Raw genomic sequence first — 26160 nt, forward strand, 5'->3', positions numbered from 1 at the left:
TGATCTTGAAAATCGAAAAAATACATTTTAAAGTAAAATAGATGTAGATTCTAGTAATATATTTTTCATAATATTTTCTAATTATTTTACATATGTAAATTTCAGTCAAAAATTGGTCAATTTGACCACAAAAAGTTAAACAACACAAATAAATTGGGACGAAAGTGAGTATATATTACAACACAATTGGTACATATCATGCCACTCTTTTGAGCAATTGAATTAGCTAGCTCCGAACCTGAGCCTAACTCTGAACATAATTTCTCCTCATTTATAAACTTATAAGCAAACAAATTAGCTAACTCTGAATCTCTGAGCCTAACCTGAACCTAACTTCTTCGTACAGAGCTAAAATATTGTTGTTACTCATGAGTTTTAACCCATGACCTCATTAATACAAATACACCATTCAAACAATTTGAATTACACAAGCATTTAGTTTGATATTGAAATGCATTAATCACGTACATTATGAATGTTTTATTATCTTATATATTTTAATTATTTGAGACCAAATTATTATTTCAACTAAATATCATATATTGTTTATATGATAGATTAATAATATCTTTAAATTAATTATTTGTGTAATAGGATCATTCAAAATGAATACAAGCAGTCGGACTCGAACCATGATAGAGATTTTTAAAAATAGACATAATTCATGTTTAAATAAAAATGAACGAATTCAAATCTTATTTATTAGTTTTAAAGAGTACCAATACTACACTGACATATAGTCAAATGTATATGGAATAGTTCTAGATAAATGTCACTTATAGAGATTTTAAATCATAAATAAGAGAAATATGCACAAAAAATAGAATTTTACTAAGAATATATTAGATCAAAACTTACATTTTCGAAAGGAAACATTGATGGACTTTCAACAGAGACTATGTCATATTAATTATTTTATTATAAAAAATGATATATAAAGAGATTATAATATTTTGGAGAATGCGAAATAAAGTAAATAAAAGAATATTTTTATTTAGATTAATTTTTATTTAAGCTTATAAATTCAAAATTGATGTTTTACTATTTATTTAAAAAAAATTATAGATATGAGAATAGTGACAAATACATCAAATCCAGTGTCACAAAGTATATCTAAATGTTATAATGTTGATAATATATGAATTTAAAATATTTTAACTTGTGATATAGAGGTGAATTTAGAGGAATTCAATATTGTTAATCAAAAGTCAACTAAATAATAGTAAAAGTGTTTACGAAACCTGCTAAAAAGAATTGAGCTATAAATTTCAGTTTTTACATGATTAAAATCAATCAATATACTTATATAAAGGAGAAGCGAGGGGCGAGTAGGTGGCGCCTCTCATATCGCTCCGTTCTATTTTTCTAATTTTCTGAAATTTTTGGATGAAAAAAATATCAAAAATTAGAACTGTCTTTTTTAATTTCGGGTATATTAGAAGCAAGTTTGAGGATATAATTTTGTTTTAGATTATTTATGGAATATAGTAGCTTGAAAGTTTTAATTTGATTTTGTTTCAGATTATTTAATTATGGGAAAGAATAGCACACAAGTCTCTCTGCATCTATAAATAACCCTATAGATTGTAGAAGCAAATTTCAGAATCTGATTTTGTTTCAGATTATTTATGGAATATAGTAGCACATGAAAGTTTTAATTTGATTTTGTTTCAGATTATTTAATTATGGGAAAGAGTAGCACACAAGTTTCTCTGCACCTATAAATAACCCTATAGATAGTAGGTTTTTGGATCTAAACACAATCTCTTCTCTCTCAATACAACAACCCTACCTTTCTCCGGTGTCTTTTGCTCGATTTCTAACTCGGTGGTGCCGTTCTTCTGCAACGATAAGTGAAGCTGTTTATACAGTATTAAAAAAAATAAAAGTTGCTGCAAGCAAAGATATTTATAGACCGTTATGTTGGAGTCGATAAATCCAAACACGGGGAAAGAATATAGTCTTGACATGATATTGATGGATTATATCAATAAATTAACTGTTAATGATGTCTGTTTGTTGATTATTATTTTATAATATTTGTTTTGTTTTTCGGACATGTTTGTTGTTCATTTTTATATGATTTACTTTGTATACAGGAAAAAAATTATTCATGCATTATCTGTTTGCTCCATTCAAGCAACTTTTAAGTGAAAGCTATACAATATTAAGATATAAAGGTTGTTACAAGCAAGGGTAGTTATAGACCGCTATCTCACGGATTTAAGTTAGATGTTTTTGTGCACAATATATTCAAAAATTAGAGGAAGGTGAGAATGTAAGAACATGATTACTTAAAAAAAACAAATAAAATTAAGATTCATCATGCTTTAAGTTATTAATTACGTGTATAAATTTATTTTTATTTTTTCATCATGAATTATAGTCCAATTTTGCAATTTTATATATTAGTATTTGTATTATATCAAGATTATTTATTTTAACAAATATTAATTTCGAAACATTAATATACTTTCTATAGACAGCCACAATATTATTTTATTCTACAAATATTAATATTGAATCATTAATATAATTTTTATAGGCCGCCGCAACGTGCGGTTTCTTAACTAGTAAAATAAAAAAGAGAAATAAGTTATCTATATCAAAGTCTTAAAATATTTGTATTAGAGTAAGCGTTTATATTCTAAGAAGAGGTGTGGAGTTCGCGCCCAGATTGATGTCTGTGTGTACCAGAGGCGTAAACTCACCTCCCTTGACCAAGTCAAAGGGAGTTTGCGCCAGAGAATGCTCTGGTGCAAACTCATTTCAAATCAGAATTTGGGCGTGATCTATAATCCCCAATCCTGCTATCTGTCGGGTTGTCCTCGTGCGGGGGCTTGAGGTGATCACGATTATAAAGGCTCTTAGGGGTGACATGAATGCCGATCATATGTCTAGGTCCTGTATTCTGGTGAGTTAACCCTCATTGGGGGACTGAGACGATCGTGTAACTTGGCTCCTCAATGGTCTTACCTCTTAGTGAGAACCTTCACTAGGGGGTAAGGACGCGTCCCTACGCCTCAAGGAATTGGTCACGGCTCTATCAGACGTCTCCTCCATGCTACGAAAAGTAGCGGTTAGTGTCATCTCTCGTAGTGGGGATGATGCCGTATCTGTGATGTACTTGGACTAGGAGTCTGAGGTAGTTGCCTCATGGCTTAGTTTTAACTGGAGTAGGATTCTAAGTGATAAGTCACCGGCTTTAGGTTGGTCTTATCCCCAAGAGACCTAATTCTGATCAAACTAGGAGTCTTGGTTCAATAGAACTACGTATGGCTTGATCCCCTATATAAAGGGGTACGTAGGCACATCAAGGGGATACATCGAGAGTTGTGAGAACGAGAGCAGAAATATATTCCCTTGATCTCAGCCACCCTCAAACACCTAAAAACCACCACCCTACGGCGGGTTTCCGTCATATAACCACCACGTTACACCGTATTCCAGCAACGAACCTTACGTTTGTTGATTCACCAAATTCCTCTATCAACAAATTGGCGCTAGAAGGAGGGGAACTAGGTGAAATCTTTTGGAGGAAAAGATGTCAAACCGTGGCGATGATTTGTATGAAGGATACTATTACGTCGAAGATGAATCCGTTGAGGCTTACTCGCCGGTGCACATCCAAGACCCCCGCACCTTACCAAACAGTCAACCCCCGGTCGTTGTCAGTAACACAGAGCTTCTTAGCACCCTCCATCATCTGGAGCAGAATTGGGCCGGGTACGAGAATAGACTCAGCACCATGGAGTCCATACTTGAAGAGCTTGCCCCGAGGAACTCTCATCGTTCCAGAAGTCATGGTAGAAGGAGACGTGGACGTTTCAGACAACCTACCCCTCGAAGGCTAGAATATGGAGAAACAACCCCTGGCGCTAACCTCCCCCCGGGAGCTCTCATTAGTCAGGGGGCCTTTGACGCGCGGGGCGCGCCCTTGACCGTAGCTATACCCACTGACCAGCCAGGAGGGTCGAGACGAGGAACAGGTAACCAGAGTGTGAACGCCTGACCACTGGCCGAAAGACTTGGCATCACCCAAGATAGTCTAGCCATGATCGTACATATGGCTGGAGAGGAGCAAAGAGGACACCAAGGAACCCAGGGCGCGCCCTCAGGACAGAGACCTGATGCGGGAACCGGCAGGACCTACCGGGGAGTAAGAGGAAGGGGCAGAGACCATGCGTCAGCCGCTAGAGGAGGACACAGACCACCGCCCGTGATCAAGTATCTACCATCTCAAAGTGAGTCTAGCCAACACACACCAAACCAACAGAATTGAAGAAGGTCACGCCCTCCCAATAGTCACGCGGGCGTGACCCTCCAGATTAACTCCCAGCAAACAACCCCTAATGGTCACACGGGCGCGACCGTCCAAACTATTCCCCACGGTCATACAGGTGCGACCCAGCAGGTTACTCCTAATGGCCACACGAACTCGACCCTTCAAGCCAACCTTCAGCAGACTATCCCTACCGTTACTAATCCTCAACAAACCACTCCCATCATAACAAACCAGCAAACCACTCCAGCCCAACCACAACAAACGCCTACGGGTACACAAGCGACTCTTGCCACAACTGTCACTCAGACCCCCGGAAACAACGCCAAAACGGTGGCCACACCCGTTACCACCCCGGCTAATAACGCCAACGCTGCGGTCACGCTAGTTACCACTCAAACCGCTACACAAACTATCCCCGGACTCGGAGCCATCAATGGAGACGACTTAGAGAAACTACTTGCCTTCCTACAAACCGGACACTCCACCGCGGTACCAAATATCCCCTCACCATTCACCGCTGCAGTTCGCGACGCTCAACTACCAACGGGATTCAGACACGTGAACGCAGACCTTCGCTACCATGGAAACTCGGATCCCCGAGAATTTCTAATCAGATTCAACATTGAGATGGATTTTTATCAGATCCCGGACCTCGTCAGGTGTAGGTTCCTTGCAGCAAGTCTGAGAGAAAGCGCTCAACAATGGTTTCAGAAGCTAGGAGAAGGCGTGATCTCCTCTTGGGTGGACATGCAGCGAATGTTCATCATGCAATTTCAGGCCACGACAAAATACACTCCACCAGTCACTATCCTGGCCAATGTCAAGCAGCGTGATAACGAGACTCTGACCGCGTATTTCAAGAGATTTAACCAGGAGTCTATGGGAGTAACCGGAGTGTCAGATGAGACTCTGAAGAACTTCCTCATAGCCGGTCTAATAGTCGGTACTGATTTTTGGAAGCACCTACAAGGGAAAGACCCGTCCAACCTATCAGAGTTGTATGCAGCAGCTGAATCTTTCAAAAAGGTGGAACAATCGCTTGCCGAGAATCAGAAAGAAATGGCTAAGTCAAGGGGTAAGAGAAAGGACCGTACCCCTAGCCCGGAGCCAAGAGGGCGCGCCCGTTCTCCAGCAAGGATACACATGGCAACAAACAGAAGAAACTGGAGCCCCCCAAGACAACCTGGCACGTACACCCCGCTTGTGGCATCAGCTGAGCACATTTATGTAGTAAGTAAAGACAAAGTTCCCTTCCAAAAACCGCAGCCTATCCCTTACAACGTGGCCAGAGATAAGAAGATGTATTGTGACTTCTATGAGTCAGCCGGGCACAACACCGCGGATTGTAGACACCTGACAGAGTGGGTAAAGAAATACAGGACCGATCACCCACCGGATAGGCGCGCCCGCGGAAGGTCGCAGGAAGGAAAAGATGGTGAGAAACAGAACGATACCCAATTTGTAAGGGAAGGTAGCATCAGGAGCATATTTGGAGGCCCCTACCTAGGGGGCGGTAGTCGAAAAGCAATGGAAAGATACGCCAAGGAGGCAAAGGACTACCCCCTTACTAATGTCAACCACCTGTCATCAAGGGCCCCGAGAGTATTCAAAGGGGAGACTATGGACATCACCTTCACGGAGGACGACGCAAGATGGGTACACCACCCCCATAATGATGCCCTAGTGGTCGCCATCCGCATCGCCACCATGAACGTTCATCGAGTATTCGTTGATAACGGAAGCTCAGTGAACATCCTCTACTACGATACCTACAAGAAGATGGGACTACCAGACAAGGATATGACCGTAGAGAATATTTACATATATGGCTTCGGAGGAGAAGCCATTAAAGCGAAGGGAACTATCCGCTTACCGGTTACCCTAGGAGAAGCCCCACGGGCGGCCACTCAGATAGCCGAGTTTGTGGTCATCGACCACCCATCAGCACATAACGTACTCATGGGACGCCCCCTCTTGAAGGATATGAGAATAGTCACTTCCGTCTACCATCTTACTTTGAAGTTCCCCACCCCCGGAGGGGTAGGTTGTGTGAAAGGATCCCAGTATGAATCTCGCAATTGTTACGGTCGATCGCTTAAGAATTTTCGAGACAGGAGAGGAGAACCGCCCAAGGAGGAGCTCCATTCAGTCCACACTATCTACTTTGTTCAATATCCAGAGAGTGACACTGAGGGCGCGCCCGTCGTCCCATCATCTGAAGGACAGGTCAGTCAGGAGGTCAAACTGCCCATCACTCACGAACCGATGATAGAGTAATGTGAAGAGCAAGTCATGGAGGCAAAGGTCACACCTCCAAGGAAAATCAGGAGGGTAAACGAAGACGAGGTAGTAATGGAGTTGGATGAACCCACACCAGTCAAAGAAACCCCCAGGGATACACCCTCGGATCATGAAGTGTCTCCACCGCAGTTCGATTTTGATCTAGACCCTAGATTACCTATGCCGGTGCAGAACACGGGACCAGCCGAAGACACGGTCGATATACAAGTCACACCGGGGAGTGATGACAAGGTCCTAAAAATAGGGTCCAGGTTGAGTCCTGAGGTGAGAATCGAGCTGATAGAATTCCTGAAGGGCAACCTTGACGTGTTCGCTTGGAGTCATGAGGACATGATCGGAATCGACCCGGCTGTTATGTGTCATCATCTTAACATCGATCCCACCAAAAAAGGTGCTAGGCAGAAGCGAAGACCAATAAGTGGGGAAAGGGCCGAGGCCCTCCAGGAGGAAGTTGATCGCCTCCTGAAAGCAGGATTAGTAAAGGAATCATTCTACCCAACATGGTTAGCAAACCCTGTACTCGTGAAGAAACCCAACGGGAAGTGGCGCACCTGCATAGACTTCACCGACCTCAACAAAGCGTGCCCTAAGGACAGTTTCCCACTTCCTAGAATCGATCAATTGGTGGACTCAATGGCTGGCCATGCTCTTCTTAGTTTCATGGACGCTTACTCGGGATACAACCAAATACCCATGTATGAGCCTGATCAGGAACACACCTCCTTCATCATCGACAGAGGTCTATACTGTTACATTGGCATGCCGTTTGGACTCATCAACGCGGGTGCGACCTATCAAAGGTTAGTGAACATGATGTTCAAAGACCAAATCGGAAAGACCATGGAAGTGTACGTGGACGACATGCTAGTCAAATCTAAGAAAGCCAACGATCATGTGTCTCACTTGTCAAACATGTTCGAGATCCTAAGAAGGTACAGTATGAAGCTCAACCCCCAAAAGTGTGTGTTCGGAGTTGAGTCAGGAAAATTCCTCGGTTTCATGGGCAACCACAGAGGTATCGAAGCCAATCCTGCGAAGATCAAAGCCTTGATGGATATGAAATCCCCAACTAATGTCAAGCAAGTACAAAGCCTGACAGGAAGGATAGCGGTCCTAAACAGATTTGTGTCTAAGTCCTCAGATGTAAGGAGTTCTTCAAAGCCATCAAGGGCGCGTCCAAGGATTTTGAATGGACAGAAGAATGTGAAGACGCTTTTGTGAAAATCAAGAAACACTTGGGCGAGCCGCCCCTCTTAGCCAAGCCTCACGAAGGTGAGACGCTCATACTTTACCTAGCCGTTTCAGACTATTCCATCAGCGCCGTATTAGTAAAAGAGGATGCAGAAGGCCAGTCCCTAGTCTATTATGTGAGTAAAAGGTTGTTGGATGCAGAGACCCGTTATACGAGCATGGAGAAGTTGGTGTACGCGCTAGTGCATGCATCCCGAAAACTACGACCTTACTTTCAACCACACAAGGTAGAGGTCAGAACCGCGTACCCTCTTCGACAGATCATGCACAAGCCAGAAGTCATAGGCAAAATGATGAAATGGGCAGTCGAGTTAAGACAATTCGACCTTGACTATAAACCGAGAACGGCCATCAAAGGGCAGGCCCTAGCGGACTTTATCTTGGAATCCCCAGAAGATGGTGAGAACTCCGGCCTGTTAATCAAATATGACCCTGACTTACTTTCACAACCGGGTGCCCCCGAAGAAGGTATTCCTGAGCTTTGGTGGGTATTGCACACCGACGGGGAAGTAAACAACGATGGAGCAGGTGCAGGTATAGTGTTGGTGAACCCCGAAGGACATAGGCTCTTAAATGCGATTCACTTCACCTTCCAATTATCTAACAATGACGCGGAATATGAGGCGTTGGTTGGAGGCCTGAAACTAGCTCTCGAGATGAAGGCGAGACGCCTCGTGGTAAAGCTTGACTCGATGTTGGTGGTGGGGCACATCAAAGGAGGATATCAAGCTAAGGGACCTAAGACGGCTATGTATCTCAGATGCGTCCAGAGGTTGCTAGATCAGTTCGAGGAGGTTCAAGTGAATAGGGTACCTCGGGAATTCAATGGAGATGCCGACGCCTTAGCAAAGTTAGGATCTCAGAAAGACGCAGCCGTGTTGGGGGTGATTCACTTGGAAATCCAGGAGATACCTAGCATCCCGGAGTTAGATGTCATGGAAGTGGAAGGTAACGCTAAGGGTCCAACATGGATGACCCCTATATGGGAGTTCATCAAAGAAGGAAAATTACCCGAAAATAAGGCTGAAGCTCGGAGGCTAAGATACAAAGCAGCCAGGTATGTGGAATATAATGGCAAACTATATAAGAGGGGCTTCAACCAACCATTACTGAAGTGTATAGACGGTGATGAGTGCACCTATGTGATGAGGGAGGTCCACGAAGGCATATGTGGGAATCACTCGGGAGGCAACTCGTTAGCTATGAAGATTCTGAGACAAGGGTACTACTGGCCTACCTTAAGGAGTGACGCTTTCAACTTCGCCAGAGCATGTGATAAGTGCCAACGGTTCGCCAACTTTACCCATAACCCAGCCCATCCTTAACCAGCATGACTAGTCCTTGGCCTTTTGCCATGTGGGGGATAGACTTGATAGGGGAGCTTCCTAAAGCCAAGGGAGGTGTGATGTATGCAGTGGTAGCCGTGGATTACTTTACCAAGTGGGCGGAGGCCGCGCCCTTAGCTACCATCACAACCAAAAAGATCAAAGATTTTGTTTTTAACTCTATTGTGTGCAGGTTTGGAATTCCTTACAAGCTGATCTCGGACAACGGAAAGCAATTCGACAGCAAGGAGCTGAGAGGCCTTTGCGATGACCTTGGAATTAAGAAGGACTTCGCAGTGGTGTACCATCCTCAAAGCAACGGGCAGACAGAGGCGGTGAACAAAATCATCAAACACACCTTGAAGACAAAGCTAGAGGATAGCAAGGGGAACTGGCCAGAGGAACTCACAATGGTGCTATGGTCTTACAACACAACTCCTAGAACTACGACTGGGGAGTCACCGTTTGTGTTAGCGTATGGATGCAAGGCCATGGTCCTTATAGAAGTCGGAGCTGGATCGTTCAGAAGAGATTACTTTGAAAAAGTAAACAACGACGCCAACCAGAGACTATACTTGGACATGATCGAGGAAATCAGAGCTACGTCGCAGATACGGCTAGCCGCTTATCAGCAAGGGACGGCAAGGTACTACAACAGCAAAGTGAAGGCCCATCCGTTCCAGGTTGGAGATCTCGTTCTCAGGAAGGTTGTACTCAACAACAAAAACCCTCAATATGGAGTCGGTGCTAACTGGGAAGGCCATTACAGGGTAAAGGTCATATTATGGAAAGGAACCTACAGGCTGGAAGACCTAGAGGGAAAACCTGTTCCGCGCCCTTGGAACGCGGAACATCTAAAGAAATACTACCAGTAGCCAAGGGCTGCATAGACCAGCAATGATATCAATATCATCCCTAGTCTAGGGGAGTAGTGGTACATATATGCTCTCTCCTAGTTAAGGCTTTTGCTAGTCCTTTTATGTCCCCTTGGAGTTGGCAGCTCCTTGGGACGGGTGCGGTTTCGTACTCGAGCGCATTATTTCTAGAATATTTAGGTATGGGCCAGAGGCCGTGTTATGTTTCAATCATCTTAATAAAGGCCTAGAGCCACCCTATTCTCCACAAAGAGATCTGTTGAATGTTTATTTTCAAGTAAGATGGTTAAAATGGCTTCCGAGCCGCGCCCTTACTGTCAATACAAAGATATAAGCCCTGAAAATATGCCAAGGCAGGTAAAAGACGCGCCCCCGGTACGAACAAGATAGACTTTGCCGGGAGGACAGTGAAGGTGTTATAAATTTGCCATAGAAGAACACGCAAGAGGCCGCGCCCTCTATGGAATGGAGGCCGCACCCTCCATGGAAATTGTGATTATAAGCAAGACAAATCTAAGGCAATAAGGCTAGGGCTTGAAAACGAGCCTCTCTATGAGCCAGCGCAGCTTAAAGGCGCGCCCTCTGCCACTTTTGCAATGGTCATCTAATTAAGTGATGACAGATCAAATGATGATATAGCAGTTATAGCATAAATGAGCGCCCTCGAGGGCCCTTGTGTGTTGAACGTGACATTTACGATCATAATAAATAAGTATGACTAAAAGAGGGCGACAACAGCATAAGCAAGAAAGGAGCAATTCATAATAGAGGCCGCGGCCTTAGATTTAGTCAAGTTGTTTGGAAATACGGTTAAAATAAATACAATCTGCAAGGCATCAAAAGAGGGCCCGCTACTCAAAATGTATTCGAATGATAAATAAACAGAAAAAAGGTTAAGCAGCGTGGTCATTTGCCGAATCCTTGGGAATCTCGTCTTGAGGGCGCGCCTGCTCCTCGGCCGCTTAACGAAGGGAGGCTTCTTTGGCTAAGGTCTCATCGATCTCAGATTTCTTAGTAGCAATGAGCTCCGGCTGTTCGACCTTGAACTCCTCCACCCACTTAGCCATTTCTGAACCAAAGTGGTGAGCCCAGTCGAACGAGGGCGCGCCCGCCACAAAAGTGGCTACATAGTTGTTTATACCATCATCGAAGGCCGCGCCCTCGTTCTGCTTTTTCTCTGCGGCCGAGAGAGAGGTTTGAGTCTGCTTCAGGAGATTATTGGAAGTGGTAAGATCCTCGTTTGCCTTCCTCAGGTTTTCCACCTCTTGCTGCAGCGGCTCAAGGCGCGCCTTCTCCTCTCTGTACAGCTTTTGGCAGCTCTTCCACCCCTCCTGAGCTTTCCTCGGTTCTTCTCTCTGAGACTTGAAGTCTTCTTTTAACTTAGAGAGATTCTCTTCAGCTTTCTTCAGTGAGGCCGCGTCCTCCAGACGACGTTCCTCCCTATCGTGCAAATGAACCAAAAATTCAGCCGCGCCCTTCAGAAGAAAGGAGTCCTTTTCCACTTGAGGATTGGCCCTCTATTGAGTGAGTTCCCCGTCGTCAACGTAGGTGTCACCAATGTCAGCGAAATGACGCGCCGACATGCTCATAGAGGGCGCGTCCTTCCTTAGTTGCCTTTTTCTTTTAGCGGGCTGTTGTTCAGTAGGAGGAGCCTCCGGAACATTAGAAGCGGTCTTAGCAAGAGCAGAGGATGCGGCCTTTTCCTGAGGAACTTTGGAGGGTGCGCCCTTGTCAAACTCCTGTACAACAGATTGCTTCTTGTTAAGAAAGGCTGGACGTGGCATATCTGCATAAAACAGAGATAAGAGTTAGAGTGCGATATAATGAGGAAGGCCACGCCTCTATGAGGGCACGCCCGAATTTATCGTAAAATTGAACAAGTAAAACATTGGAATACAATGCAATAATACAAATACAAGATGCGAGGGGAGTATGAATAAGGATGCAACATGACAATAATAAATGAGGCAGTGGGCGCGCCCTTCGATGAAGGCGCGCCAGTGCTCTACCTTCTTCGTTGTCACTTTCTGAGTCACAGGACTCAGATCTTTTTCTTTTGGTCCCTTTCAGCTTCTCACCAACGGCGCGCCCGTCGATAAATTTCTTCCACCCGACCTTCGTCCCTACTTCCTCGGGCAACATCTTAACCTTTATCAGGTTCTCTTCTGTCACCACAGAAGGAAGGTTTCTCTCTACAACCGGTAGGTCGAATACTTTAGCCACACGGGCTGCTTCTTCTTTTGTAAGAATTGGCTTTTCGTGATAAACTAGAGAAAAAGAAAGATATGAGATGTAAGGACCCCGAAATAAACAATATAGAGGGCGTGCCCTCTAAAAAAGGAAAAAGGTAGTGATAGACGCGCCCGTTGACGGAGAATGTATTTGGCAGTATACCTGGGTTTGGATTGAATTGAGTGGTGACCCGTGAAGTGTTGTAAACATAGAAGAAGGTGTCCTTCCATTTCTTCACGTGAGTGTTCCTTCCCTCAGACAGACCCTTCTTGTTGTGCTCTTGTTGCACGACAAGATAGAAATACCCTGGTTGGCTTTGAGCCAACCTAAAGAAATAACTCACTTCTCTCATGGAGGGCGCGCCCAGGTTAACTTTGTTAAAAAGGATGTAGAGTCCATCTGCCAACATGTAGGAGTTGGGAGAAAGCTGTATGGGCGTGACCTCGAACCAGTCGCACAGGTCGACATAGTACTGAGGCAAGGGCGCGGTCACGCCCAAAGGTACGTGTCTAAGGGTGGTAACCATCCTTGGAATCCTAATGTTCTCCCTGTCGAACCTGTGAGGGCGCATCCCTTCCTTGGGAACCACAGACTTTCCTTGCATGTGATAATAATCTTATAGCCATTCAAGCTCGTCCCACGAGATGTAGGAGTCTTGATCTACGCAAGACATCTTGCCAGCTCTCCTTTTGATGGCCTCCACAGCTCTGGGAGACAAAGTTTCGTTGTTAGAGAGGGCGTCCCAGTCAATGTCTTCTTCCCATAGTTCAATTTTGGGGTGCTCGTACGGTTCTGGAGAACTGTCGGGAGAAGTATTAATGAAGTCGCTAGGCCTCTCCTCGGGCGCGCCCTCAGATTGAGATGAACTTTCTTGGAGAGGAGGAGAGTGAGGGGAATCTTCAATTACTATGCTCTTCCCTTTATCAGGCCTGGAGGGCGCGGCCTCAGTTGTCTTGTCAGCTTTGGAGGGCGCAGCCACATCGTCCTCGAACCATGATTCAATTTCAGAATCATAGTCGGCTGGGCGCGCCCAATGACTAGAAGGTTGGGCTTGGGAGGTACCCTGAGGCTGGGGAGAGGAAGAGTCCATGTCTGAACAGAAGGTGCCTTCTGCTAGTTGCTTGTTTACCCTATCTAAGAACTCTTGAGGAACCTTTTGAGGGCTCCTTGGTGGTGAAGGGGAAAAGACTTTGGGAGGGGAGACCGAAATCCCCATGTGACTCAGGAATTCTCGAAATGGATGAAAAAAGGGAGACGCGCCCTCGTCTGCCAGCTGAAAATAAAAAGAAGAGAGCTGTGAGGGCGCGCCCTTGGCGATGAATGTAATATTTAAAAATAAAAGGAGAAGATGGGTGGGGATCATACGAAAAGCGTTGCAAGTCGCACGACAGGTATAAGGGCGCGTTGTCGGTTGTTTGAATGAGATTTTGGGTAAACGTAATTAACAAAAGAAGGCGCGCCTTTAGGAGAGGTCGCGCCCTGGTTCATTATTACATTGTTAAGGACAAACAAAATGCCCGTTGTTAAGTCATAGGGTTTTCAGATCAAATCTGATGGCACGAATACGTACAGATATGTATATACTTATAAAATGGAAAAAGCACAAAGAACAACTGGAAACTGAAGAGGCACAAGGACAGATCTAACGAAATACGTGATGAAATCTTGCAATAAAGTAATGAAAATGTACCTTATGATCTGGGGAGTTGATTTGCTGGAAGAAGATCGTCAAAAAATGGCCGGAAAACGGTGAATCGCCGGTTGGAACTTGAAATCACCGCTGGAAGTGAGAGAAGAACGAAAGTGGTGGAAATGAAGAAGTGGAGGGATATTTATAGTGGACCTGAATTTGTGTGACAGCTGTCCCTCTATAACGGTTACAACTTTTCAAATTCCTCTGAAAGATGAGGTCGCGCCGTTCGAGGTAAAGGCGCGCCCTTGTCTGGAACTCGGGCTTGGAGGGAAGAAAGTGAAGATTTGCGCTGAGAAGATTTCACAGACATCTACAATATCTATAAAATCTGGGGAGTACTTGTTATGGCCGAATTTGAACATGTGAAGAGTGGTAAGGGCGCGCCCTTCACAGGGTCAACCCGGAAGGCGCGGCCTTTGCCTGAAAGAGGGTGTGGTTTCTGTTGCTGGGCGAAGATGAGAAGACAGGATAATGAAAGTGAAGGGCGCGCCCTCCATGGTCGCGCCCACAGGTAAATATTATGTGTGAGGATGAGTGAGTCTCGATGACGACCCTTCCGAGGGATATGAAGACTAGTGCCAGGCTCATCTGGAAGTTATCAGGCTCATCTGGTAGTTCCCGGGTTACGACCAGGCGTGATCTATAATCCCCAATCCTGCTATCTGTCGGGTTATCCTCGTGCGGGGGCTTGGGGTGATCACGATTGTAGAAAGCCCTTGGGGGTGACATGAAGGCCGATCATATGTCTAGGTCCTGTATTCTGGTGAGTTAGCCCTCATTGGGGAACTGAGACGATCATGTAACCTGGCTCCTCAATGGTCTTACCTCTTAGTTAGAACCTTCACTAGGGGGTAAGGACGCGTCCCTACGCCTCAAGTAATTGGTCACGGCTCTATCAGACGTCTCCTCCATGCTACGAAAAGTAGCGGTTAGTGTCATCTCTCGTAGTGGGGATGATGCCGTTTCCGTGATGTACTTGGACTAGGAGTCTGAGGTAGTTGCCTCATGGCTTAGTTCTAACTGGAGTAGGATTCTAAGTGATAAGTCACCGACTTTAGGTTGGTCTTATCCCCAAGAGACCTACATTTGATCAAACTAGGAGTCTTGGTTCAATAGAACTACGTATAGCTTGATCCCCTATATAAAGCGGTACGTAGGCACATCAAGGGGATACATTGAGAGTTGTGAGAACGAGAGCAGAAATATATTCCCGTGATCTCAGCCACCCTCAAACACCTAAAAACCACCACCCTACGGCGGGTTTCCGTCATATAACCACCACGTTACACCGTATTCCAGCAACGAACCTCACGTTTGTTGATTCACCAAATTCCTCTATCAACACTAACTATGGGGCATAATTGAGCCAAGCCGAGTCGGACACTGCCAGGCTTGGCTCGAGTTCGATCGGACCTTTAATTTCAAACTCGAAGCTCGGCTCGTGAAAGTTCGACAGGCTCGAGTTCAACTCGAAAACTCGAATGTTTTCACCAAATAATAACAAAAACTCGATATATGATCGTTTTAGTTCGAGTTCAATTCGATTAAATATATGGGCACTTGCTTAAATGAGAACTTTTTTAAAATGAGAACCGTGAGAACTTTTTTAATTTATCAAGATCTCATTTATTTGAAGGGCCCCTCCAGCCCTTCAAATATATATGGGCTCCAGGGGCACCTTCACAAAAATATATATCATTTAGGCCTCCACCAACTAGCTAAAAAATAAAAAAAATCACTGATGACGTGGCAGTGGACTTTTTTATTTGAATTTTTTTTAATTTTTTTTTTGACTAGCTAGGGAGAGACTAGTTTTATATACATTTTTTATATTGGGTTCCCACTAGTTTGATGTTTAGATTAGCCAAAATATGATAAATTAAGGAAGTTCTCACGGTTCTCATTTTAAGAAATTCTCACTAGAGTAACCCTTTCTATATATAACAAGGATATACAAAATTAAATATTTGATATAACAATATGGAAATAATATAAAAATAATTATAATATTACAGGCTAGATTAGGCTCGCGAGCCTCGTGAACCGAGTAATATGGAGCTTGAACTAAGCTCGATAAACTATTCGAATAGTTTGAGCTCGAGTTCAGCTCGATTATTTTCGAGCCAAAGTTTAATATTTTACGAGCCAACTCACAAACTATTTGGCTCATTTACACCTTTAACGCCAACTCAATGAATGGTGTATTTTAGTTAAAAGCAAAAATGTAGTTATGCGCCAATGACTATCAGTATACCTTATATGGAGCCAACTAAAGATGAAGGAGCAAACTGGCAGAACCAACAGTGGAAAGGTGAAGGAGCAAACTGGGAGAAGGAACAAATTCTGGAACTAACTATGGAAGAAACTCGGAATTAATTGTGGAACAAACTACAACAACTAACCATGATTGTAAACAAAGTCTATAAATAGAAGTCATGTAGTTTCTTTTAAACTTACAACACATTTTGTAATTATGATATTGTTGAGCGTATTAGTGAATAGTGATTGTTGTCTTGTAGCTGACGTAATAGTTAGATTTGTAGCATTCCTTGAGGATAGGGATGACAACGGGTCGGATCGGTTCGGATATCTGTGATATCCAAATCCAAACCCGAATTTTTTCACCAAACCCGAACCCGATCCAAACCCGAACGGATTTGAAAAACTAAAACCGAACCCGATCCAATGGATTTCGGATCGGGTTCGGATTTTATCCAAACCCGAAATTTTGCAAATTCGGAGTCGTACGATCTGGTAATGCAGGTGAAGCAGCTGGTGGCGACGCCGTCGGACTCGGCGCTGATGATGCAGATGGGGTGTGACAGCGTGTTTGTGGGGTCGGGGGTTTTTAAGAGCGGCGATCTGGTGAAGAGGCGGCGCACGATTGTGTAGGCGGTAACATACCAGCGACTCGAAACTGATACGGAGTGGATTGGAGGAGGCTATAATGGATCTGAACTTGGATAAGAAAGTGGAGAGGTATGCGAATCGGTGGAAATGAAGGATGGGGGTTGAAGCGGCGACTTGCAGTTGAAGGAGGTGATATGTGAAATTAGGTATTCATGACTTCATCTGAGGCACAGAGGCTAATAATTGAAATGTTTACACCTTGCAAGTTGCGACTAGTACTACTTAATATATTATAATTATTATAATTATTATAATATATATTATATTAAATAATATATTAATCATGGCCAAAAATTATAAATAATATATACAATATATATTATTCGGATTTTTTTTCGGGTTTCGGGTTTGGATCGGGTTCGGATCGGATTTGGATTTCGGGTCGGGTTTCGATACGGAATACCTAATATCCAAATCCAAATCCAAACTCGTTCGGGTTTAAAAATCAAATCCAAATCCAAATCCAAATCCAAAATACCGGGTTCGGTAAAATCCATTCGGGTCGAAACGGTCGGATATCCATTCGGATCGGTTTTTTCTGCCATCCCTACTTGAGGATTCAATCAATACGATTATTTCTGAAAATTGTCATATCATTTAAATTAAGATGAACATAAAACGAACATTTCTGCAAATCAAATTAAAACCTATAATGTGGTATTGAAATATTCAATCCCTTTTACGTCAACTTGGGACTAACAATACTGGTATTTGATAGTTAGCAGTTTGAAATAGTATTTTGGACAAAAAAAATTAATTTTTGAAGGTGGAGTTTTCTGAATCAGAGGATTGACACGTGTCTAGTTATAATAAAAAAAAAATCAAACAATTACTTCAATCATATCAACAAATCAGCTAATCCAATTCGTTAACTGTTAATTGCCAAACAACATCTCATCTCATTTACTTATTTTTATTCTCTGTGTTACAAAGGGTATAATACACTTAGAAGGAGATGATCTACAAATCTACATTATCTTTCTGTAATATTAAAACATAACTCAAGATTTCTAGTAAGAGATACTTGATGTATGCTTTTTTCAAGGGACTCAGTGCATGAAGTTTTACATAAACGATTTTCTAGTGTATGCCCATGGGCACACCCTAAGCACTAAAATTCATAAGTTTGGTTGATTTTGATTGGCTCCTATTTCTTTATAATGGTGGACTCCCTGCAAATTCACCGACCACACCAATTAAAATCCACTAAATTTATAGAATTTGGGGCTTAGCATGTGCCCACGGGCACAAACTAGACAAACTCTTACAGAAATAGTACCTTAAAAGAACAAAAGAAATTTTAAGCAGAGAGCACTTACTTTTTTTATTTTGAAATCATACAGTAAAGGCAGTAGCTACCATGCTAATTGCCTTCTATTTTTTCTAATTTTTTTTTTTTATAACATGAAGAATTTAGGTACGCAGACACTGACATTTTTGTTGAAACTGGAATATAAGCCTCTTATTCGAGGCATCAATCTCTTATTATTCGTCAGAAGAAATATGTAGCTATTACCAAGCTTATAGTAAGGCAAGGAATGAGTGAACTAATTCTTGAAAAATTCCAAACAATGGTCATCATCAAGATTCCTACTCCAAAAACTTTTATAGTATTCTGCATAAGTATAGCTCCTGTAAATACTGGCTGATCCTTCTTGTATCAGATTCTTGGGAGCACTTATTACCGCGCAATCATACGGGCAGAGGAAAGAGGCGACAGATAGCCTTGGTTTGTCGGCATTGACAACGGCCCGGTGAAACACACTCTGGTATTTTCCATTACTCAGTGCCTGCAACACAAAATGCAATATTTTTAAGTGGAGATCTGTGGCTGCTTGATTTTTCTACTTATTCAACTAGCTTTTGCGACTTTTAAGTTGGATGCTAATGGTTACTAGAAGTTGTCGATAAAGGGCTACTCAATGTTGCCTTTGTCAAATTTGGGGGGCCTTTGTTGATTTAAGTTGGAGGTAGTATGAATGTTTGATAAGTGATGCATCTAACTTGGACCCGTCACCATGACAATAACATGTATCCAATTTATTTATTTATCACACTCATAATTGAGCAAGTCCACACATATTACTAAAATATGTGACATTCAAATCTTAATCTCCACACTTGAGCAAATTGTCTATTGTTCCTACTAATGGCGAGTTTCTAGAAAATAAAAGAAGCAAAATATCTTAGTACTCCCCAAATACGAAATGCACAATGTACTGAGTAACGCGTCTGAGACAGTTTTATCGTGAGAACAACCAATACGTGAGCATGATTATTAAACCGTTTAAAGAGAACAATTTATTTAAATATACAAGGAGGCGGAATATATGAATACCTGAAATTGGTCGCCAATATTAATGACAAAGGCATCAGGGTGGGGTTTGACAGCTAACCAGCGGCCCTGCTTGAGGACTTGAAGGCCAGAGACATTGAGGTCCTGGAGGAGAATGGTTAGTGCGTTCGGATCCGTGTGGCCCGGCAATCCATAGGTTAGGTCCGGTTCCGGGCACTCCGGGTAATAGTTTATGGCCATGTGCTGACCTTGCTCTCCCAGAACTCTCTTTATGTATTCTTTCTCAAGCCCCAAGCTCTCCGAGATGACTTCCTCCAGTCTCATTCCTAATTCTCGTACTTCTTTACAGTAATTGGTCACAATTTCCCTGACCACACATCAAACGCATAATTTCCTTAAAATTAGTTAGTTTTCATCCTACTATATATACTGAGTATTTTATAAATTTATTACGTTTTTATAAAAAGAATGGAAAATTTTGAGACTCGCGTTTATTTCTAAGAATCCTTGACGCAAGTCTTGTTTGTCTACCGGTTAGTGAGATCATGTCCATTAAGTTACAGGAAGATCTTGGATCTTAGCAATGATAGTAGTTTAAAAGGTAATAACAATATTAATATTAATCGAACAGACGTGTTATATATGGAGTGTGGTCGTAAATAAATAAATGAATAAATGCAGTGGAGATGAGTAGATATGATGGATGCGTAGGAGTTAAAGATGATACTCATCTCGTAAGATATTCTTGTTAGAAATGTATGACCGGTTGAGCTCAACTGCTCAACTGCCACTCTAGCTACCAGTACATGACTCAATTGTTTATTTTTGGGGAAAGTTGACACATGCACACATGGTTCAGCTCTTTTCATTTTTATAATAATGGACCCAGAAGACTTTGTGTTATAGTGGGCTTGATTAAGAAAGAAAAATCAATAAAACAATAAGCGTGTAGACGCCGTGTACCAAAAGATAGACACATAAAATATGAATTTTTTTGTAGAGGACTGCATCGACCCACGTAACGGCAAGGCTATTGATGACGATAAAATAGTGAATTCCTAAGAAATACTTTCTCAAGCGATTAATTTAATCCTTTTAATCTACAAATTGACAACCGTGGCAAGCAATTATAATATTTAATCTAGAAATAATATTATTTAAACGAGTGATTATAAATTTCATATTAAAACGATAATAATCGGTGAAACGCCCTCTCCATTCCCTTGTATGTCGCTCATTTTTCTTCAATACAATTCAATAAATATCTTTTATTAGTATAAATGTTTTAATATGCATATGCTAAACATCAGATTTTATGTATTTAATTCATTTTGTTTGGTTACTACTTATTATTAATGATGGATACACTGTATATAAAAAAGTTCCACCAATTAAAATAAACTAAATCTATTAAATTGAGCGCTTAGCATGCATCATAGGCACACACTAGCCAAACAATATTATTACTTTATATTTGTTATTTAATTTACTCCATCTAACTACCTATTCCCTCTCTCCCCATTCAATTGTACATTTTTGCATGATTTTTAAAACTCTTTTAAAGTATAGTTTGAAAATATTTTTTTTAATCTTTTTGTTTGATTAAAAATTTGATATTTAAATTACTAATAAAAAATTAAATGACATTATGCAACTATATTTTAAAAAAAAAATTCGTAACGGGTGTAAATAGGGAACTAACACTATCCACCGAGACGGAGGAGTATCTAAAAATTGTAAAAAAATGTTTATAAAAATCTGACATCAACACGGGTCTCAGACGTGACGCAACTGACCAAAGACAGGCCCACGGCAGGTTATTAAAGATTCCCGCATTTCAAGAGAGCTAGCTATATGAAAATGTCAAACGTAGTGAATGACGTCAGCCATGATTCCCAACGTGACGTCATCTCAATTATTCAGTTTTCATATATTAAATTCAAGTAAAATGTTCTCCTTCTGAACTTGAGAGCAAGTCCAACAATACCCTGTCTTAAGTTAAAATTTAAGGCATTTATATAAAATGTGTGCTCCAACAATGTCCTAGTGTGCCTTAAGCCGCTGGGACATCCAACAAGTGCCTGATTTTTGAGGCATTACTAAGCATGTCCTTTGCTAAAAAAAAAAAAGCATTACCTAAACCAATTTTTTCAATAAAATGTTAACTTCTCATAATTTCAATGCATCTCTCTCCTCTTATTTTTTCACTCCTCTCTAATTTTATATCAAATAAATTATTAGTTTAATAATAAGGCACAACATATTGTTGGAATTCAAGTATCAAAAAATATCCTAAATAACTAAAACACTATTCCCTCCGTCCCCCTGATTTCTATACACTTTTCTTTTTTGATGTCCCACTTATTGGTAACCTTTAATATAAAAATCCCAACCACCACCTACTTTCATCAATTTTGACAAACTTATCAATTACATATTAATGGGTCCTACCACTTTACTCACTTTTCTTTCTCTTTTCTCTTACTTTATATTATTTTATACATTATTTTAGTCTCCGTGTCCAATCCAAACGTATACATATCAAAAACACGGAAATAATATTTTTTATTATATTTATAAGACATTTATTAGCACGTTGTTGGACTTGCTCTAAACAATAATCTCTAATGAATGATCGCTAAAAGTCTAAAGCAACAAATGAAAAAAGTACAGCCCTACACCGCTGATTATGCATTTTTTGTGGGGTCTACCAACAGATATTTATAACTTTATAGTGACCATGCTCAAATACAAAGAATCTTTTTTGGAAAATAAAATCGTAGGTAAGACATTGTACAGTCACAAGCATTCTGAGCAGTACCACTCCTTCCGTCCCTGGATAATATACGTTCATCGTTTACACGTATTTTAAAATTTTTATAAAATATAATTTTATAATATTTTAAATTACTTTTTTAATAAAATTTTGAACATCAAAATTTTATTCAGATAAAAAATACATAACAATATTTTAAAGAATCCTAAAAAATGTGTTAAAAAATTAACGTATGTAATTAGACTAGACAAAGGAAGTACTAAATAAGAGTACTATTATACACTATATTATACACTATATTGTTCGTGTCTTTTAATTACATTTACCTATAACTTTTTTTTTACTTAGTAGATTTTTAAGTTATATTTTTCTTCACAAAATAAATTTTGTGCAACATTTTTAAACGTTGTATGGTTTTAATAATTCAAAAATAACAAGTAATATCAATTATACGAGTGTATGAAAATAACATCCTTATATTATTTAAGACGGAATCTATCTAACACACGATACACTAACATACAATCAACATGTACTTGTACTAATACTAATATATGAAACAGGATCTTTGTGACGTACACTGATGTACATGATGAGCACATCCTAACCGGCTTACACCAATGTACATAATGAGCACATCCTAACCGGCTTAGTATTCAATAATATGGACTAATGCAATCTTTTAATGTGATTAAATATGAAAAAGTAATATTTGTTGTAATATTTATTTAGTGGATGTTTCTTTTTATGAATATTGGTTATTAATATCATACTAGCTTAATTTCGGTTTCATATGATATTTAGTCAAGTCATTTCAAATTTTCAAGTTAATTAGCATGCATAATTAAGAGTGAAGTCGGTATAGGAAGATAAAATTATAATACTAACCTGAATGAAGAAGGATTAGATGGCCACTCGGGCGAGTATTTGTCCAGAGGATAACAATGAAGTCTTAGATAGTCTCTCCAGTTGTGAATTGTTTCCTTATTCACGTTGAAACTTGTTGACAATCTCATTGTTTTGGACGGATCATCCGAATACAACTTCATTTTCTCTTCCACGGGCAAACTAAAAAATTCTCTTGCCACTATTTGCATTTTCTCCACTATTTCCTTTTCCACTCCGTGATTAACCACCTGAAATGTTTTTATTTAATTATGTGTAGTTTAATATCGCCATTTCAAATAACGAAGAGTATAAGATCTTATTTCGAACTTTCGTCTAACATCTTAAAATTTTCAAATGTACTTGGTTAGTTAACATAATATATGAGTAGTGAATCATTTTATATGGACTAGTTAAATAAAAATCAATATAATTATCCCTAATAATTAAATAAGGCTTACTTGGAAAAACCCGTATTCTTGACAAGCATCTCCAATTTGTCGAATGATAAGCTCTCTATCCCCGCAGCCCAAATCAATAACAGGTACATTTTCACAATCCGATACTACGGAGGAATTGGGTCGGTCAAATTCAGGACGAATATAACTTTCTGGCAATTTCGCGAAAGGAATTCCGGTGGAGATCATCTTGGTACTCATCTTCTCTACTGCTATAAATCAAATAAGTATAAACACTTATCCAATAACTAACTACAACTTAACTAGTTCAAGTTGTACGGAGAAAGTGTTATATATATATGGTTTGTACTCCACAAGTAACATTTTAAAAGTAAGAACACTGAACACTATTATAACACTTCATTTTTCACAAAAGATGATTTGTTAAGATTATAATTACATAGTTAAACTCTATTTAAGCTTAATATATGAAATCTAGCATTCAAATTCATTCACATTATTACCATGAAATATTATAGAATCCAGAACAAAATATAGAATAGATCATATAATACATGTATATTTCAGTCAAAGTATAGTTAATTTGATTTTTTAAAAGTTAAAATGGACATATAAAAGAGGACGGAGGGAAAATGATGTAATGGATTAATAAACATAACATAAAATTTAATTATTTTTGATAATAGGTGAATTGTGATATTTCAAATATATTAATCATGATTTTTTTTTCTAGGTTAGACAAGGATGTACTGGTATTTTTGAGAGAAAATGAAATTTTCATTATACCAACGATTCCGAAAGAACAGTCACTGCCAAAAAGTTAGGAAGAGACGTTAAAACATTATGGCAATTAACTGAACATGGTAGTCTAGCAATCTTATGTGCCATCTGGTTAGCTCCCCTTAATTTTTGCTAATCACCAAATGCCACCAAAATCAACATCCAATATAACTGGAAGTAACTCCAATTTTTAAAAAAAATGCTTTTGATTACGAATTTAAAAAAAATATTGCATCTAGTCACGTTTATTTGCATGCAGTATTTTCACAAATATTTATTTAAAAAAAAAATAAATTTTTAACTTTGTAAAAGAATTACTAATATCCTTTTTCAAACGTTCTACAATACAGATTGTATGACGAACACTCTGTTTTACTAATCAGAAATAACAAACTTTCTCTATGAACACTCTGTTTTCGCTCTCAACATCTCTTTTTCTAGTATGAGTAATAGCCTGTACACTCCATGATCATTGAGGACTTTAAATATGCATTAAAAAAGAAAACAAAATTGCAAATGCAAAGAGGGAAAAGAAAAGGACCTGGAGTGCCTTCTTCTTCCTTGTCGTCGTCGTCGGAATCAGCAGCTTCAACACCGTGGTCGTCTTCTTCCTTGACGTCCTCCACTATTGGCTCTTCACTCTGTATATATTATGTTTTGAATCACGCATTTGTTCGAAATTCAATAACGTATACTAGTACTACAGTATAAACACATAATTCAAATTAGAAATACAGAGAACAGAGAGAGAGAGAGAGAGAGAGATTAGCTGGAGAGAGGGAGAGAGAGTCGGAGATAGCTGGATAGAGGGAGAGAGAGGGGGAGGGAGGAAGGGAAGGAGGGAGGGAGGGAGAGAGAGACCTCAAGTGTGTTTTGGATCTCAAGCTCGTCAACAACTGGACCAGGCATGGTTAATCGGCGGAAATGCGCTCTCTGTATCTCTGCAGCAGCAGCAGCAAGTGAGCTGAAGGAGATAGAGTTTGGTTGCCTTAGATGGCACTATCTCACTCTCTCGCTCATTGGGAAAAGAGGCAGGGTTCAAAAGCTTTACCAAGTTCTGTTGTACTTATAATACTTGGGTTATAGAATTCCTTAAATAGAAGAAGATCCAGCCATCCGCATCCAGCTTATGAACTTGGGTTTGGCATCTGGTCAATGCTTGGAGTTGAGGTCAATTACTGGACGTTAAGGCGGTGAATTTCTAAAAGATTGGGAAATGTGGAAAATACAAGAAATATTATTTTAATATTTTCTTTAAAAAAATAATAATTCAAGCATGTACGTAAATATTGAAGAAGGATGCCTGCATGACATATGATGTTTGGCGATTGTTTTTTTTAACTGCTTCCGGCTTCTTTTAGCATTTTAAGTTGCAGAATTATTTTTTAAATTTTTTAAGTCAGAAATTGAAAATCAGAAATTAGCTTTTTTTGGGTTTTTTTTAATGATTTGCATTTTATTATGAAGTTTTTAAATTTTTCAAATGTAATAAAGTTTATTGAGGTAATTGCATATCGCACCCCTTAAGTATCGTTCAAAAACGATAGAGTACCTATACTTTAAAAACCTCAACTCGCACCCCTTATCTTTACTTCTCAAAACCGAGATGCACCCCCTGCCGTTAACTTCCGTTAACTCAGTGCACTCCGTTAAGTCACTATATATCTAATTGCAATTTGGACCCCCTAACTTACGTTCAAAAACGATATTGTACCCGTATTTTTGAAAACTCGAATCGCACCACCTATTTTTACATCTCAGGAACGATAAGCACCCCCTCCGTTGAATTCCGTTACCTTTCGTTAAAATACTCATCTGTCTCAATTTACATCCCTTTTGCTTTTTGAGGAGTTAAATTAACTAATTTTTGACCAACTATTGGAAAATATGTATTTATTAAAATAGACTAGATTTAATTTTTGATGATATTTTTTTAAAAAAATTTTGATCAGTTTTTCCAAACAAAATTATTAAAATTTATATATTTTAATCAATAGATAAATTTATGTATGATTTATAATAAATATCACATAATATTTATTTTTCATATTTAAAATAGTGTGTATTTTAAGTACCTAATACATATGTCACTAAAAATTTAAAATCATTTAATATGTAAAATCATTTTGACT

General features: G+C 40.1%; 2 protein-coding genes across 4 annotated transcripts; one reads left to right on the plus strand and one right to left on the minus strand.

The window, feature by feature from the left end:
- The first annotated feature begins 7995 nt into the window (after nt 1-7995).
- Nucleotides 7996-9162, plus strand: LOC108212468 (uncharacterized). The gene has a single exon (XM_017384194.1). It carries the CDS (start codon nt 7996-7998, stop codon nt 9160-9162), a length of 1167 nt encoding a protein of 388 aa, XP_017239683.1.
- Nucleotides 9163-18306: 9144 nt separating this feature from the next.
- On the minus strand, nt 18307-25122 carry LOC108214747 (protein DOWNY MILDEW RESISTANCE 6). 3 transcript variants are annotated; one of them, XM_017386914.2, is made up of 6 exons: nt 24890-25122; nt 24570-24669; nt 23291-23496; nt 22833-23080; nt 19211-19535; nt 18307-18662 (listed from the first exon to the last, which is right to left on the minus strand). In XM_017386914.2, the coding sequence occupies exons 1-6, from the start codon at nt 24935-24937 to the stop codon at nt 18420-18422; spliced, it is 1170 nt and encodes a 389-aa protein (XP_017242403.1). In that variant the 5' UTR covers nt 24938-25122; the 3' UTR covers nt 18307-18419. The 3 variants fall into 3 exon arrangements, with proteins under 3 accessions (XP_017242403.1, XP_017242402.1, XP_017242404.1); XM_017386913.2 differs by having other exon boundaries at nt 23291-23499; nt 24890-25096; XM_017386915.2 differs by having other exon boundaries at nt 23291-23493; nt 24890-25071.
- Between the last annotated feature and the right edge of the window lie 1038 nt (nt 25123-26160).

This window comes from Daucus carota, chromosome 3 (assembly GCF_001625215.2).
Source record: "Daucus carota subsp. sativus chromosome 3, DH1 v3.0, whole genome shotgun sequence".
Classification (NCBI taxonomy): domain Eukaryota; kingdom Viridiplantae; phylum Streptophyta; class Magnoliopsida; order Apiales; family Apiaceae; genus Daucus; species Daucus carota.

Excerpts from the sequence above, each read along its gene's own strand:
- LOC108212468 (XM_017384194.1), top strand. The coding sequence starts at position 7,996 with ATGGAGAAGTTGGTGTACGCGCTAGTGCATGCATCCCGAAAACTACGA.
- LOC108214747 (XM_017386913.2), bottom strand. The coding sequence starts at position 24,937 with ATGCCTGGTCCAGTTGTTGACGAGCTTGAGATCCAAAACACACTTGAG. Across the intron at positions 23,500-24,569 it reads GGAAGAAGAAGGCACTCCAG|CAGTAGAGAAGATGAGTACC; the intron begins GTCCTTTTCTTT and ends TTTGATTTATAG. Across the intron at positions 19,536-22,832 it reads TCTAATCCTTCTTCATTCAG|GGAAATTGTGACCAATTACT; the intron begins GTTAGTATTATA and ends ATGTGTGGTCAG.